Source organism: Lepidochelys kempii, chromosome 7, assembly GCF_965140265.1.
Source record: "Lepidochelys kempii isolate rLepKem1 chromosome 7, rLepKem1.hap2, whole genome shotgun sequence".
Classification (NCBI taxonomy): Eukaryota; Metazoa; Chordata; order Testudines; family Cheloniidae; genus Lepidochelys; species Lepidochelys kempii.
In genome coordinates, this window is record NC_133262.1 from 85942605 (window position 1) to 85959924 (window position 17320).

Genomic DNA, 17320 nt, shown 5'->3' on the forward strand with positions numbered 1-17320 from the left:
CAACTCAGGTCTCCTGATCCCAGAGCAATGCACTATCCACTACACCATGTTGCCTACCTACTCATTCGTTTATATAGATCACTGTAATCAGAAGTGCTTAGACAATTTAGGAATCTCATTTTAAAATCTTTAAATGAGACTTAGGCTCCTAAGTGCTTAAGTTACTTTTGAAAATGGGACTTAGACTCCTAAGTCATTAGGGGCTTTTGAAAACATTACTTGTTGTATTTAAAGTTATTCAATCTACTGCTTCATTATATTAATCCTATTTAATCTGGGTCCTGGGACATGTGATCTTAAAGAGACAGTTGCTTTTTGGTGCTGACATCTTTCAGATGCTGCGTAATTCCTTATTTTATTCCCCCACTTTCCACCCTCTGAAGCCCCCAGTCAAGCACTATACAACATTATAAAATCCAATACAAAAATAAAAATGCTTCAAAAATGCAAACAACTATATTACAAGGATAGGACAGAACTGAGAAGGGCAAAATATGGGGTAGGAAGGAACATATGTAGTCAACAGTAGTCATACACCCAAACCCTTTTCAAAATAAAGTTTGATTTAAAAAAAAGTGGTGAGATTATCTGAGATTGATGCCCCCCACCACAGCAAAGGCATGACTGCTTGCCAATATAAAATGAGAGGCTACATAGAGACCTCTCCATGTGAGGCTTAGGGGGGTATTTCAGATATAACTGGGTGCGGCACGCTAAGAGGTTGAATTTTCTCCTACATAGCAGTAAGTACTGTTGCTTCAAGATTTGGTCAAGAAATTTGCTCAATATTTCTAAAGCAAAATGTTAGACTTCAGGTATTTCACCATCCAATTTATTTTATTATTATTTCCCTGTAAAGCAACCCAATACAGTACTTGAAAAGGATGCTTAGAATAACAAGTAACTATACTGTTTAATACCAAAAGCAACTTTCCTATCACATGAGAGTAACTAATTAGAGGGTGTCTTACATCTATAGCATTGATCAATATAGAACTGTATCTGGAGAATAGAGAACATGGAAATATGAATCTGGATAGGAGTTACTTAATTCCAAAGTAAAATAAGAGTCTATAAAAGCCTTTGTAATTACTTATTGCCTCCTTAGGTCGATGATAATTTAAGGGTATACCATCATTGACAGCTTGCAAGCTTTTGTTTATATTCAACTACACAGGGTAATTTTCCCGACAGGAGGTAGAAACCGCTACTCAAGTCTATTCCATACGACAGCAATATTCTGTTTAATTCTTTCCCCTAAAAAGACTAACAGTTTCTCAGAAGTGTCGCAATTTAGCCTTGTCTCCATGCATCTGAGAAGTGGGCTTTTTAACCCATGAAAGCTTATGCTCAAATAAATCGGTTAGTCTTTAAAGGTGCCACCAGACTCCTCACAATTTAGCCTTATCAGTGAAAACACTTGATTGCAGCACAAAATCTACACGTAATTGAAATTCAAATGCTTCTGCAAAAATTCAATAATATTTTAAGATAAAAACAATTAATCTGAAATATCACAATCCCTACATCTTTGGAAAGAATGTCCGCTGATGCTGTCCCTCTTTTGCTGACTCCTCAAATCTGTCCCATCACACTAGGATTCCACTGATCCTGCTGTGTTAATGGTTCTCCTTGCCCACAGGTGGCAGAGCAAGATTTGCCCTTGTCATAGGGTAGACAGATATCTTCTACCATACGGGCACACTATCAGAGTTAAATAGTATCATACACTTTTCTCTTTGAGAGCTGGCAATTTGGCATGAAGATTAATTTGAGTTTAATTAAAAAAAAATCTCTCAAACAGAACATATTAGAAAAAACAAAAATTGTTTTTCAAAGAAATACCATGTTTCTATGAATGATCTGCTAACAAAGTGCATGTCTTGGTGCCTTTCAGGTTCTGTCTCCGTACAACCACAGACACGCTCTTTTTACAGGCAGGAAAAATTTCCTCCCCCAATAAGCATTTGCTTTACACAGACAATACAAGAGAGAGGGAAAAGTGATACAACATAAAAAGCCAGGTGACTGAGCAGTTATGGTTAGATAATTCTGAGTGCTTTTATTAAATTACAGATTAGGCTATATTCATATTATAATTTGAGCTAAATTATGAGGTGAGACTTGAGAGCAAAAGTGAATGGTTAGCAGCAGATTAGCCAAAAGAGATAAAGCTTAAGAGGGGTGGTGGGAGGGAGGGAACACAAACAGACACACATCACCAAGCCAGCTTCTTCCCTCCCTGTACAAACACTCGGTAGGCTAGCGCCCTGAACACTTAAGCCCTGCTCTAGGTGAAAGAAAATTATGCAGCTGTGATTTGGTCCATCCTCCTTGCCAAAGATTTTGCTGAATGAATGCCTCTAGGGCTGCTGGTCTCTGGTCTTCAGGAAGCAATGTGCAGATTCAAATTAAATGCATTTTGCTCCTATTAATGAAGAGTTGTGCTTGTCTCTCTCCCCCACCCTTCAATTCTCTGAAAAATTATCCCTAGTTGGGTAGAAGTACACTGCACCCACTACAGCATTCAGCCCTATGCACAGGAAGACACTTAAAACTCACAGAGCTGCAATAAAATACATGGTCACTATCAAAGACTTTTGGACTTGACCAGTTCCAGTGGCCTATCAGGGTACGGCTACACTGCTGTCAAGAGGTGCGATTCCCAGCAGGAGTAGATCGATTCATGCTAGCTCACTGCACTGCAGAACTTGCAAAGACTCCAGCTAGTCATCCAAGTTCAAGCCTGCCCAACTCCTCGGATCTGAACTTGGATGACTACCACCCATGCTGCAGTGTCCACACTGCTATTTTTAGCATGCTACCTTGAGCTGAGCTAACACTAGTCTATCTGCACTGGGAATCGCACCTGACAGCTGCAGCGTAGACAAACCTTACAGAATTGACTTCTAATTTTACAAGAATATTTGTGAAAAAACTGCTGATACAGATGATTTCCCAGTGCAATGACATTTATCTGGAACATACATGCAGAAAATTTACACTGAATCCTTAACCTTTGTTTTACAGTGTGTAATTAAAATGCATCTGACTACACAGCTGGGTCTATTCTTATTGGCACTTGCTCTAAATTAGTATTTACATAGAGCAAAGGCATAAATCTTTGTTTATAACTAACAATAGTTCTATTTTCTACTTTTGTTTAGCCAACCTCTAGTTTACAGAGTATCAGTACTTTGGTACCACTGCTGACTTAAACCTGACTGCTCATTTTCTCCTTTCATGTCAAAGGAAAGAATACATTTCAGATGGAAAAAGTCTATTTTCTCTTCATCGTGTCTATATACCGTAATTCTCATTAACGTTAATGGACACCATGCAAGATGCTCAAGGGGACAACCCACCTCTCAGCCTTCTACTCAAATTCTCCATCTCCACCAATGCACAAAATAATACCTGCATACGAAGTCATGGCTTCACCAAGTTAGAACTGTATCTAAGGAGAAGATTGTATCCAGTTATAAAAAGTGCTTTGATATTTCTTGGGAAGCCAATCAGGGAGATAAATGAATGGAAACAACAGATGAGAAAAGATGCGAGGACTAATTTTATTCCTTAACCGATACCAACATAACTAAAACGTGAATGAGTGTAGTTTGTTTTATGATGCCTGAATCAACATTTGAATGAATTTGAGGTGACGGTGCTTTCTTAACTGAAACCAGATGCAGATAATATGAGAAAACAAGATCTAGGAGTGACTTCACTCCTTACCCAGGCTCCTCTGCATGACTGAGGGAGCTCCAATATCTCCTTGCTTTAACCTCACGCCAAACTTGATCCCCCTGCCATTACCACTATCCTCATAACCAAAGTCTGTTACTAGTGCTCCTTAATCAGAGAAGTCTGACAAACATGAGCCATTATTTCCTCCTTTAAAAAAAATGATCCAGAAGCATCATGCTATATCAGCCCCTGCAATACACCATCATAAAATTAATGTGGTCTGTTGTTCTGCACAGTACTACTAATAGTAGTCCACTACACTCTCCACTTTAAAACTCTAATGACTGATGTTAAGACTTATTCTACCATCCAATGTATTTTGCATATATATCTAGGTATAGCATCTACACAAACGTGTTTATATACATAATTTCAGTCTGCAACAGAAAGTCAGAATGGAGGATGGTCAGTGCAGGGAACAGATGCTAAGGGCCAGCATAACTCAGAACATTTCAACCTGCACTAAGACCACCAGTTGTCACACATTCACCATGCTGTATGGCAAGATTGGGTGTGTATATTGTGTGAGAGCAGAAGTCTCAAGTAGAGCTGGTCTGAAATTTCCTGACTTAAGTTTGTTGGGAAATGCAGATTTCTTGTGTTTCTATGGAACATCTCAGGTTCAACAAACTTTTGGCAAATCGAAGTCTGGAAATGCTAGTGTCCCCATCCCCTGGGCATTCAGCTGGAGAGACCTGTCTTCCAGGTCCATGGCTCCAAGGCAGCCTCACCATGCAGACTACCCCAAGATTGGGGAACCTGGTCTTCATGGGGTCTGCAGCTCCAAGGGAGCTGCACATGCCAGTGCTTCCAAGCTCTTTCCCATGAAGCAGGGAGCCTGAAGTCCTGGGACAAGCTGGCTCAGGAGTCTGGATGGTCTGGTGTCCCCAGCCATCTGGTGTCCTATGGCTGTTTACAGAGTGTGGCTGCCCTGGAGTCATAGTCCATGAGAGCCCTAGCAGCTGCTAAGTGAAATTCAGATGCTTGTCAGTTTCATCACATCTACTAGTATGACTAATAATGTCAATTTCACTCACAGCTGTTAGTGTTCCAGGGAGCAGATTTTGTTTTAGAAATATCATAGGTCGGTGTTTTCAAAATGAACTTTTTTTTTTCTTCCCCAAAAAAATTTCTGGCTCGTGGAAAATTTTCCATATAGTTTGTATTTGTTCAAATCTAAACAAACCCAAATTTCAAAATCACAAAATTTCCTGCAAAGTGGAAATCCCAGCAATAGGCTCAGCAGAACAAAAAGTTGAGTTCAGCAAACAAATTGCTTCTGCTTTGAGACTTTTACCCTGTATGAGGGGAATAGAATGTACAGTACTCAGGAACAGAGGAACTATCACCCAAAATTGTGTGAAACTCAGCATTTCTTTCTAAGAAATTTTGGTTAGAACGAAGACTGACAAGAGCAAACTACGTATTGTCTATTTTAAAGCAGAATAATGTTCTACTGCTTGGGTAAACAAACACATGTATGCAATAAGGAACAAAGACCAATTATTTGTTTACTTGCGTTGCTTTTTGTCCATCCACCCTCTCATGAAAAATTAAAATAAAAAGGAATTCAATTGAATGGAAAACATGAAAGTAATTTAGATTCATTTAATCCCAAATTGTGCAGGGTTTGTTTGTTTTGTTTAATTATAGATTCATATGGCAGGACTTTCTGGATATGTTTGGTCACATTTAAACATTACATGCCAGGTATATCATTCAGCAATGAAAGGGTCAAAAGTTACCTTCTTTGACTCAAAAATGGTTAGATTTTAAAGGAATTTTGTTGCAGATGAAGTGACAATTTTGCTAAATTAGTGATTGCTGTACAGTAAGTTGAGTTAACAGGAAGCTTGTATACTGTTCCATTTTTATGCAGCCACCTTCTAAGATAGTATAGAGTGCTCAGAATTATATAAAGGAATATTAAACCAAATTACTTTAGATGAACAACTATCCACCTAAGTAAATCTATGTTATATGTTTGTCTTAGATAACACAGCTTGGCCCTCTCAGTGTTAAAAAGTTCAAGCAGTCTTTTAACCATGTTACCCACTTGTGTTACAGCTCTGGGCCAAATTCGTTCCTGGAATAATTTCATTGATTTCAGAGGATTTACAGCAGGGAAGAATATGGCTTCAGAGCTATAAAATGGCTAGGTTACTGTGTGGGTCCATCCATACAGGCAGACCAAACAATGTTGTAATATGATCAGCATATAACAGGTTTCCCTCTGAAATATGGTGCTCCTCACATATGGATAATGCTATCAAGTTTGATTTTTACACATTACAATTCCCTCTCCCACCAGCAGGGAGGAGTTATTTTGGTTCTATAAGCGTTAAAACAAGTCTTTATTCATTCCTTCCTATTCAGACAAATAATAAAAAAATACTGCTATGTTCTAGCTCAAACAAAAGACAATATTTATTTCATTTGTACTTACACACAATTTTAAACAGAAACTCAAAGAAGTTATAGGTAAAAAGACACCATAGATTTAAAGTCTACTCACCTTTCCATCATACCGCTTCACTACAAACTGATCCAGACCTAGATCTGAAAGAGGAAAAAAGATTTTAAAAAAATACTTTTAGAGCAGCGCTTGAATATAAAATCACATAGTTCCATGCTTCTCTTTTGATAAGGCATTTAAAAGAAAAAATAGATTATGTGAAGGATAACATGATTAGAAAGCACAGGGAGAGGGAAGGAAATCAACTGTTATCTACATGTTTTTTCTTAGGGCTCAAGAAAGGTGTCTGTTTCACAGCATTGACAAGGAAAACCTGTTTAGCCACAGAAAACATACAAAAGGGACAGTGACACCACCACATCTACCACTATGCTCTACTAGTCCTTTTGTACTACTGACCTAGAAAAAAAATGATTTCTACGCCATTACCAATCCTTAGCTAGATATCAACTTGTTTCCATGAGACTGGCACTTATAGTGTAATTAAAAAGAATTATTTTTAGGTTATGCAATCCTTTTCGAACAGATTAAAAGGAAAGGCCATTGACCTGAAATCAGAAGTGTTCCTCCCAGAATTAACAAAGGTAGACCTCAACCAAAAGTCAATTTTGCCAGCTTTTGTGTGGTAAAGTGACACGTGAATGGTCTTGGACATAAAAAGGAAAAACAAGGCCGCTACTGTACATTCAGGAATAAGCAAGTGCATTAACTAGAAGATTTTCATATTAACGTATTCCTCACATTGTGTTACCACAAAACAGAAGGATCTTATTCTTAGAAGGAAAATAATATTTACAGGGTTGAGAAAGAAGCCATCTTTCAATCTACTTCTACAGTGTAACCAAGTCTATGCGTAACAATGAAAGTTTAATAGTCAACATGGAAAGACTTACAAATGATTTGTACAACAATAAAAAAATACATTCTGTAAAGAGATTTAGAGAAGTGGAACTCCTGAATGACTGGGTTATTGAGAATTGGCAGTAATTCACACAAGAGTGCATAGACTGATTTTCAACTGTTGGTTTGACAAACATATGCTAGAAACCACACATTTTCAGCCAGTGGTTTAAATAGCTATCAGATCTTCTTGTTAACCAGACTGGGAAAAGGAAAGGATTGGAAAAGAAAGAAAAATATAACTTGTCCAGGAAGGTGAACAATAGATTACTGTCACCTATTTATAAGTGAAAAAAATGCTTCCCATCTACTCAAAGATTCGTAATAGTCACAGAGCAGAAAATGGAGCTGTTCATCACTTCATGATGATCTCTTTGACCTTTCTGAGACAATACAGTAAAAATTCCTGTAATTAATATCATAGGTTGAGTGAAAAATTAGAGAATTGTCAGATGGATTGCTGGATTTGTGGATATTAAACTGAGGAATCACTCTTGATATTTGTGTGCACTCCAAGAAACAAACGTACACACTTATATACAATGTGCACTTTCAGAAGTTATACTTCCTTAAAGAATATTGCTCCTACTCAAGGTTAGAGGCATACATACAGCATGATTAATGCTTATGAATTTCTACAAACCCCCTCCTTCAGTAAAAACGTTACTTAACTGGATATGATAACATCAGGCTCCCATTGCTCTTTTAGTTGTTGCCAAACTCAGAATTGAGCCAGCTGAGTTCTGTGTTGGAGACCTATTCAGACACTGATGACTAAAACTGCGTAAGGAATTAACTGTATCCTGTAAGTTGCAACAATGGTAGCAGAAGTTGACCACTAGCTCCACTTTTAGTGTTGTGCGTTTTCAGTTTTTGCCAATTTCCATTGATAAATGACTAGTTTTTTATTAAAGGAGTTCGATTTTTACCAATTTGCAACCATTTATCAATCCACTCAGTATTTTTTTTTGAGCACTTATTTTTGTTAAACACAAATGCTTTACATGATTATGTCCTGCAATGCGGAGATTGAAGCAGTTCCACAGTGTAAAACTCAGAATGGAAAATATCAACATTAATATCGCACTATGATTGGCTTGCAAGGAGACATTACCTGCCTATTGCTTTGCATCTGGTTAGTGTGGCACTGAATTTAAACAATCAATCCTCCACAGATAAAGATATGTAACGCCCCTGTCCATCCGGATACCTCCTTTAGTGCCAATCTCTTTACAGGGTTGGATGGATGGGCCTGAGTTCTTCTGGATTCCCACACAGCCAGTCCTGCTCTTTCTGTGGCTGGCTCCAGACTACTCCCAAAATGGCTTCTCCCTTCTCCAGGACTCCCTGGGGAGGCCATCTCACCACGTATTGGTCAGGCTAGCTCTTCTTCCTGGGCTTTCCCTTGTTAATCACTCTGCCCCTTCCACTGAGCTAGCATGCCTGCAATCCTTCCCCAAACTAACAGTGGCCCTTGTAGTTCTACATAGCGTCTCTCCTTTCTCCCTCTTGGTTGCCCAGCAGACTCTGAGTCTGCCCTTGGCTCCCCATTCCTACCAGGGACTACCAGCACACAAAGCCCCAGGGACTAGGTAAATTCCTTGGGGATTACAGATAGATAAGGTAAAAAGGTAAACATGGGGCAAAAATGCAAATCTATGCCTGAATACCAGCAAGCAAATCAGTGCTCAGAAATTTTCAAGAAAAGTAAAGATGGGAATGAAGAGGATGCATTGCACTGCAAGTACTGCAGCACTGAGGTCAGTCCTCGTGCTGACAGAATAAAGGAGCGTGTCAAAGCAAGTGACACAAGGAGCTTAAAGAAGAAAGTGAGCTTCGGGATAAACAGTATCAGGAGCTTTCACCAGGACTTTAATGAAAGAGGACACAGCACGATTGTGTCAATGAATTTGTGCATGCTCTTTGTTTCGCCAGACAACCGCTGTTAATTGCGGAGGGGCCTATTGCTGACTTTGTTCAACAATACGGTCCAGCAGCAAAAACCCTTCCTAATGCAGACAACCTCACTGGTAAGTATCTGAAAGAAAATGACAATACTTCAGTATCCAAACTGATAAAACGAATTGATGGAAATCTGGTGTCTAGGCTGATTTTTGACAAGTCTCCTGATGCTTTGGACTGTCTGATTCTTGGCCTTTAGTTTTTGTTATTTTATTTCAAAGCAAATAAACCCGCATTGTTTTGTACTGATGTGACACTCATTCCCTCTGCTGACACCTGTTTTGTCAACGCAGCAATAACTGACATGTTTGAGATGTACCAACTAACTTGGGAAAATGTGTTCACAGCTAACACAGATTCTGCTTACTACATGGCTAAGTTTGCATGGGAGATTAAACTCAATCAGAAGCTGGAGCTTCTACGTATGAGCTGTCCTGCTCATCTGATTAACATTGTCCTGTCAACAGCTACTGCTACAGAAAAAATGAAAGACATGAATCTTGCATCGTTGGATTTGGGACCATTTTCAAGCATGCAAACAAGTAGAAGGCTTTGTTTTACACAGTGTGAGATGAGCGCAGAGCCGGATGCCGATTACCTACCCTTGTTGTGCCACATCAGTGGATGAGCTTGTAATTAGCTGCCTGTTGTGTAAATAACATGTGGACTGTGCTAATATGTCTCCAAGATCATCATGAGTTTTTTTGGTTTGTTTGCTTTTGTTTTTTTAGAACAGCAATGCAAAAACTCTGACGAGACTGTCAAATAACCAAAATGACCACCAGATTCTGTGCACCAAGGTAAAATACTGGAGTTTTCTTCGACTACTACCAACACATTTGTCAATACAGACATTTACTGGATCCTGACAACCAAAATCTCAGCTGAACTGAGCACAAAAGCTGCAAGAGAAACATACTGCAAGAAAACGCAGCTGTTTCTGGAAATCCTTCCAACCCCACAACACGAGAACCAAAAAAAGGATTCAAAATACTCAGTGAGAAATCGGAGACTATTGTGACCCATAACCTGAACCCCCATGTGTTTGGTGCTGAAGATACTTTTTGGAATGTCATCCAGGTTTTGGACCTCTTCCTCAAAGTGAATTTTGCAGCAGACTATGACAGTTATGCCAAGTGTTTCAACCATATGCCACTAAAGGTGACATTTCAAATCTGAAAGGAGAATTTACTACTGACATGAATTTATCTAACCTTGACAATGTGAAACTGGATGTGCTGGCTTTTTGGATCAGTCATCAAGACATACTTCCCAATTACAACAATGTGGCACGGCGAGCTTTGAGTGTACCCCCTGGATCTACTGATGCAGAACACTTATCTTCAAAGTTGGACTACCTCCAAGACAGCATGAGGCTCAACATGAGTGAGGATACTTCCATAATTTTCTTTGAAGTGTACACAAAAAGCAGGATTTCTGGAAAAACTACTAGCTCGGAGAGAAAAAAATATATACCTTTGTACATTAAAAAAAGTTTCAGTTATACTGTAGTAAAACGTGAATATTAGAATAGTTTTTTTTGTTTTGTTTCTCCGCACTCCCAATTTTTCTTTTCTTTCTTTTTTTTTAAACCTGATTTTGTCCCAGTTTTAATAATTTGGAAAATAAACAATGAAAAATCCCCTGTTTTTTTCTTTTTCTAGTACAGAAAATGCAGAACACTATCTATCATTTTGCCAGAACCACGTCATAACAAAATCATGTAGCTAGCTTATGGCAATCCATACACACACTGAGTGCTAAATCACATTAACTAATGTGTTATATAACAGTCGTTTTTCTGATGTAGACAAGTTAGATATACTAGTAGAACAGTGATATTTCTTATGCCACTGCTAGTGCTACAGTACACCACAGACAGACCTAGCTGACAGACTACACATATGAAAACAGCAGCTGAAAACGTGGTACAGCAAACAGAACCCCTGTCTATTGACCAGGAGGTCAATGAAACTCCAGTGCCACAAGTGTTAAGGTTATAGCTAACCTGCTCTGGTGCTCTTGAGCCCAGTATCACAGAAAAAAAGGTTAACTTACAGGGAAGGAATTAGCCAAAGAGGAGACTCAAGTTGAAGAGAGCACCACATAGGCAAGAACAGAGACAGAACAAAACTTACACTTTCTTTTTTGACACAGGGTCTCCTGTCTCAATGATAACGCAGCCCAGACTCATTGGCCATAGCAAGCTAACGAAGTGCTGCATAGGGCTGGTAACATCTTAACAACTCGACCCCTCCACTCCCAAACCATCCATTCTCACTAAATACAGTACAAGTTACAATTTTCTACTAAAGATGAATTTCAGTGGCTGGCAGCTTAGTTTCACCAATCAATCGCAGTCAGTACAGATTCTTCTATACAATGTGCACTGGCTCAGTTTTGCTTTTATCTAAGTAACGTCCATTTCCTTGGGTCTGTCAGAGCACACAAACATATTCTGAACTAATACTTATTGCCACATAAATGGTAAGAAACATGGAAATAATTTTACTTATCTGGGTGTTGCCCACTCCATACCTTCAGGGACAGATGAGATAAAGGAAAATGCCATCGTCGAAAAAGCAAACCCGATCTAGTGAAGCTGCCATAAGCACTGGCCCATTTATTAAATTTGTACAGCAACAGTAGAACTTTTGATCAACTACACCAAACTATGCCAATGCTTCCCAACTGATTTCTATTTGCAACAGTTCCTCAGTACTACTATCCCCTGGAGTATTCCAAGGCATCTTATGGGAGAGAACATGAAGCAAATTCAAGATGTGTTCCACCTAGGCACAGAGTTGCAGCTCCTGTCTTGTACAAGGCTCTTTATAATGGGGAAAAGAATGCTAAAATACATACTGATTACAGGGAGCTTACGCGATTTGTCAAAGATGCTTATCCGCATCGACTAAACCGATGAAATTCAGAACCGTCTGGCAAATGTCTTTTTCCTGGAACGTGGTTTATGACTGTAGCATACCACAGAATGCTTTTGGGGATAAACTGCGAAAATTATCAACATTGTAATAGACTGCCTGAATTACATAGGAGTTCTCTCTTAGTATTGTCAAGAAATATTGCTAAACAACAAGACCACTTCTGAGCTTTGTTGGACAGGTTATAAATAGCATTACACTGAGGGGCACAATGTGGAACTAACTATCTGGGGCTAACATTTTCTCCAGTACCGGGATGTAACCAGACATCAGAAAACTGACCAAAGCCGATCAACCTACATAATGACACACAGCAACCAAGTCAGTTAATTTAAACTGCATCATAGATTCATACACTTTAAGGTCAGAATGGACCATCATGATAATCTAGTCTGACCTCCTGTACTCCTCCCACTCCTGAAATAGACCCCTAACCTCGGGCATCATATGATTGTCATTATATACCACAACTCAGTAAAATGGAAAGACTACTGTTTCTTGAAGAGGAAGTTACTCACCTTGTGCAGTAATAATGATTCTTTGAAATGTGCCCCCTATGGGTGCTCCACTATAGGTGTATGAGTACCCCTGCGCATTTAAATGGCAGATTTTTGGTAGCAGTGTCCGTTGAGCCCACACATGTGCTCTCCTTCCCTTGTGGTCTGCCTTGAGGCTATCTAGCACTGTGCGGGCAGCCCCATCCCCCACCCTCACTTCCCTCTCCACTGCAGAGCCCCATAGATAACTCTGAAGTAGAGGGAAGGAGGGCAGGTTGTGGAGCACCCAGAGGGGGACACATCTTGAAGAACCATCATTATTGCACAAGGTGAGCAACTTCCTCTTCTTCGAGTTGTCTCCCTGTGAGTGCACCACTGTAGGCTGGCACTTCAGAGTCAAGTCTGTGACTACAGAGCGTACTGTGGAGTCAAAGATGGGGTCGGGGGCTGAATCTTCAGTGATCACATAATGTTCTGCAAAAGTGTGGGCAGAGGCCCAAGTCGCTGCTCTACAGATTACTGAGCTAGGGATATCTTTAAGGAATGTGACTGAGGTAGAAACTGACCTTGTGTAGTGTGTATGGATTCTGGATAGAAGCAGATTGGGCCCTTGATAACAGTGATTAATGCAACCAGAGACCCATTTGGATAGTCTTTGAGCCGATATCACAGAGCTTTTGGATCTTTCTGTGGACAAAGAGTTCAAGGGATTTCCTAAAGTGCTTAGTCCTGTCCAAGTATAATGCTGGTGTCCTTCTAACATCTAGCACATGCAGAATCATTTCTCTGTTGTGTCAACGTGGTTTTGCGGGGGGGTGGGGGGGGGACTGTGAGATGGATCTGTTGATTCATTATGGAAAGAGCAGAGAAAGCGGCGAGAAACTTGGGATAAGGCCTTAGAGTTACTTTGTCTTTAAAAAGTCTGAATTCTGGGTGTGCCATCAGAGTCACTATTTCTCCTCTGTGCCTAGCTAAGGTCACAGCAATTAGAAATGCTGTCTTCATGGACAGGTGTAAACGAGAGCAAGTTGCCTTGGTCTCAAAGGGAGGTCTAGTCAAAGCCCTGAGAACTAGATTAAGATCCCAGGCTGAAGCAGGTGACGTCACATGCAGGAAGAGATTCCCAACGCCCTTAAGGAATCCATGCATCAGTGGGTGAGCAAACACCGAGTGACTGTCTACCTGGCGGTGGAAAACTTATCACCGTGAGATGTACCTTAAAAGAGCTGAGTGAGAGTTTTGACTGCTTGAGGTCTAAAAAGTCGTGTAAAATCGGGGGGGGGGGGGGGGGGGAGATGAGGTTGGGTCTATGTGTTTAGAATCACAACAAACTTGAACTCATTTCCAGTTTGTAGTTAAGTGTGTCGAGTGATCAACTTTTGGCTGTGTAGCAACATGTCTTTTAGCTCATCAGAGCATTCTGCCTCTAAGACTTAGAACTAAGAAGGAGCCAATCCTGAAAGCAGAAGATCCACAGGCTGGGGTGAAGGATCACCCATTGTTTTGAGAGAGCAGGTGAGGAATGGACCAAAGAGGAATAAGAGGGCTTATTGCCATCTGTGTCAGATAAGGGAGGCAGAGTTGTCATGGCCAGGAGGGGCAATCAAAATAACTCTCACTTTGTCTCATTGAATTTTCAACAGGACCTTGGACAGAAGAAGAAACTCGTAAAAGGCAAACAAGAAGGCCCTGCCCATAGGAAGATAAGGGCATCTCCCTGTGAATGTCTACCCAGGCCAGCCCTGGAGCAGTAATGAGGATATTTCTTGTTTCAGTAAGTAGCAAAGAGATCCATAGTCAGGGTTCCCCAAAGAGTGAATATAACTCGAAGCACCTCTGAGTTCAGTACCCACTCATGGTAGTGACAAAAATTCCCAACACAGACTGTCAGCTGTCACGTTCTGTATCCCTGGTAGACAGCTGAGATGAGCCTATTGTGATAGATGCACCAGTTCCGAAGTTTGCTTCCTTGATGATTTAAGTAAAATATACAGGTTATATTAAGTCCATCATGATCTTCGAGTGGGTGCTCTTGATGAAAGGCAGAAAGCATGCACAGGCGTTCCTGACAGCCCTTAGCTCCAAAAGAGTGATATGGAAGGTCACTTCTGTGGAAGGCCATTTGCCCTAAGCCTTGTGGTTGTATAGGTGAACTCCCCAGCCTATTAGGGGAGGCATTTGTCCCAGGATAGTGAGTCTGTGTGGTGGGAGAAATGCTCTTGCTTGTACTGCATCAAAGTTGGTGCTGATAAACTCCAGTCGCTGTACTGGGGTTAGTGAACCGCTATAACGAAGAGAAACGTGGAGAATACCCTGGGTATTTCACACGGATGAAAAATATTTCCGTCGGTAACAGAAATTTATATAGAGGCAATAAAGAAAAATGCTGCTTGAAAACTAGAGTTGCTTTAAGTATATTTACTTTGTATAATTTGTGCTTTAACAGTTATAAAGATTTAGATTTTGAATCCCAAACTTTACGGTCATTAAATTGTCTGATATAAGCCCCCAATTTCCTGCAAATGTGAAAATTTAAATAGTTGAAAATAGGAAAAAAATGCCTAAAAGCAAACATTGGTATCTGTTGAAATTAAAAAAAAAAAAATTAAAATTAAATTAAATTCCGCCATGCCTAATTATCCTGCAGTACTCCACTGCAGTGAGAGTACTGGATATGAACCCAAGTGCTGATATGGAATTTAAACTTGGTAGTCTTCTGATGAAAAGCTGAACATATTACCTGCTGAACTAAATTATTACTTTTTTTACTCTATTACTACTTTGCATAATATTATGCATCCACAAGTACATGTGTTTAGAGGAAAATATTTATTTGTATTGCAGCAGCATGTACAGGGCCCATTGTGCTAACCAATGTAAACATATACAAATACAAGGTGGTCCCCTGCCAACCTATTTGTACAATGAGAAGTAAAAGTTGATTACAAAGAGACAGTAAAGAGTTTATTCTGAACTCTTCATTACATATATCACCCCTAAACATAATTACTGAATATTTTACTTACGTTCTGGTTGTTTTTCATTAGGAGTAATGGATCTCACAAAATCTTGTGGTGTCATAAACACCTCTGGTTCTCCATGCTCATGTATTACTTTCAAGGTGGCAAAGTATCTGAAGATTTTGTCTGGAGTGGAGTAGGCTCGTATCCTGTTCTCATACTCCATCACCTAGAAATTAAGTTAAACACATATCACTGCATACAAGAGTTTTCCAACTTTCACTCCATATTTAGTCCTGGTGAAACTTTGCCACATTATGACAGGTTCTAAATACAATGGCTGCACAATGCCAACAGGGGTTAGGCTACAATGACACTACACCAGCAGCACTATACTGCCTGTAGTATAGATGTTTCCTACAACAATGCAATGGATTTTTCAGTCACTGTAATCAATCCATATCTCAGAGGCAACAGCTATGTTGACAGAATAACTCTTCCATTGATCTAGATGCATCTACACCAAGAATTAGGTCAGTTTAACTACGTCACAAAGGGATATGAATTTTTTACACACCTGAGTGACATAACTACATAGATCTAAATTTTAAGTGTAGACCAGGCCTTAGTGTTGCCAACTCACAGGATTTTATCACAAATCTTGTATTTTATTTCAAGTCTCATGTTTTCCTAAACCCCAGCCCCTGGAGTCATGTGATCACTTGAGAATCTCAGCATTCATTTTTTAAAAACTAAGTTTCTAGGCCTCATGGTTGTGGAGAAAAATTTAACAACATGAACCTTCAATATTCAAAAATCAGAATGCAAATAAAGAGCACAAAAATTACTGTTTTTTAAAAAAATCTATTATTATGCCAACCTCAATTTTGGAGGCCTGAATCATGATTTTAGAACAATTGGGCTTGTGTCATGACCAGGACATTGGCAGACTGACTTAGTGGTCAAAGCAGGAGTCAGGAATCAGGCCAGGTCAGATACTGGGAGGTCAGAGTCCAAGACAGGGCAGAGGGTAAACTGAGAATTGAGTGTCAGGAGGCAGGCAGGGTCAGGTTACCAGGAAATCAGAGGCAGAACACAAACTTGAGAGCAGAACCACAGATCAATAACCAGAGTCAGGCAGGGTCAGGACATCAGGAATTCAATCCAAGGAAACAGGAAGCACTAGGCACACAATCCAGAGCAGGGGGGATCCCAGTTGGATGGACAACTTCCTGTTCTTGTGCTCGGTTTAAATAGGGGCTCTGGACCAATCAGGGTTCCCAGCATTCTGCCAATCAGCTCCCAGGACTGGGGCCCTCTGTCTGAGTTCAGCTCCTATTCTGAAAGTAGTTGGCAGGTCCCTGGGTGGTAGGTTGGAATCTCCTAGCACCAAAGAGCCCCGAGGACCAGGGTTGAAAAGCCATGGTCCCCGACATCTGGGCAATACAGAGTAAAAGCTCCGTTTATTCCCTACTTTAGTTCTGGTGTAGGAGAGGGAAAGCGATATGAAGAGAGGAAGGGGAAGTGGGGGAAGATGAGTAATCCTTCATTTACGGATTGGAGTTGGGCAAGATTACTGTTAGCCACTGTCCAACCCTCATATGCAAAGGCATAATTTTGCCTCACTTATTCCTCTAATCCTTTTGCACTACATTTTTATAAGATTCTGCAGGGGCCCTATTCTCAAATCTCTGCCCAGAGCCAGGTTATCATTTGTGAATCTTGCAAGGAATTGTTATTCTAGGCACACACATTTTTCTCAACCATGCAGTCAGAGTTGATCTAAGATCACAAACTCATTAAGGCAATGGTAGTAGTAAGCAAAAATATAGATTT

At 40.1% G+C, this 17320-nt stretch overlaps 1 protein-coding gene across 6 annotated transcripts in view; it reads right to left on the reverse strand.

Annotated features, from left to right (window-relative positions):
* The window catches only part of MICU1 (mitochondrial calcium uptake 1), a 212784-nt gene that overhangs the window by 130969 nt on the left and 64495 nt on the right, over window positions 1-17320 (reverse strand). For all 6 annotated transcript variants that reach the window (XM_073353624.1, XM_073353627.1, XM_073353625.1 and 3 more), the window contains 2 exons: window positions 15551-15713; window positions 6263-6306 (listed from right to left, as the gene is read on the reverse strand). In XM_073353624.1, the coding sequence (XP_073209725.1) occupies window positions 6263-6306; window positions 15551-15713 (207 nt within the window). The remainder of the gene's footprint in view (window positions 1-6262; window positions 6307-15550; window positions 15714-17320) is intronic.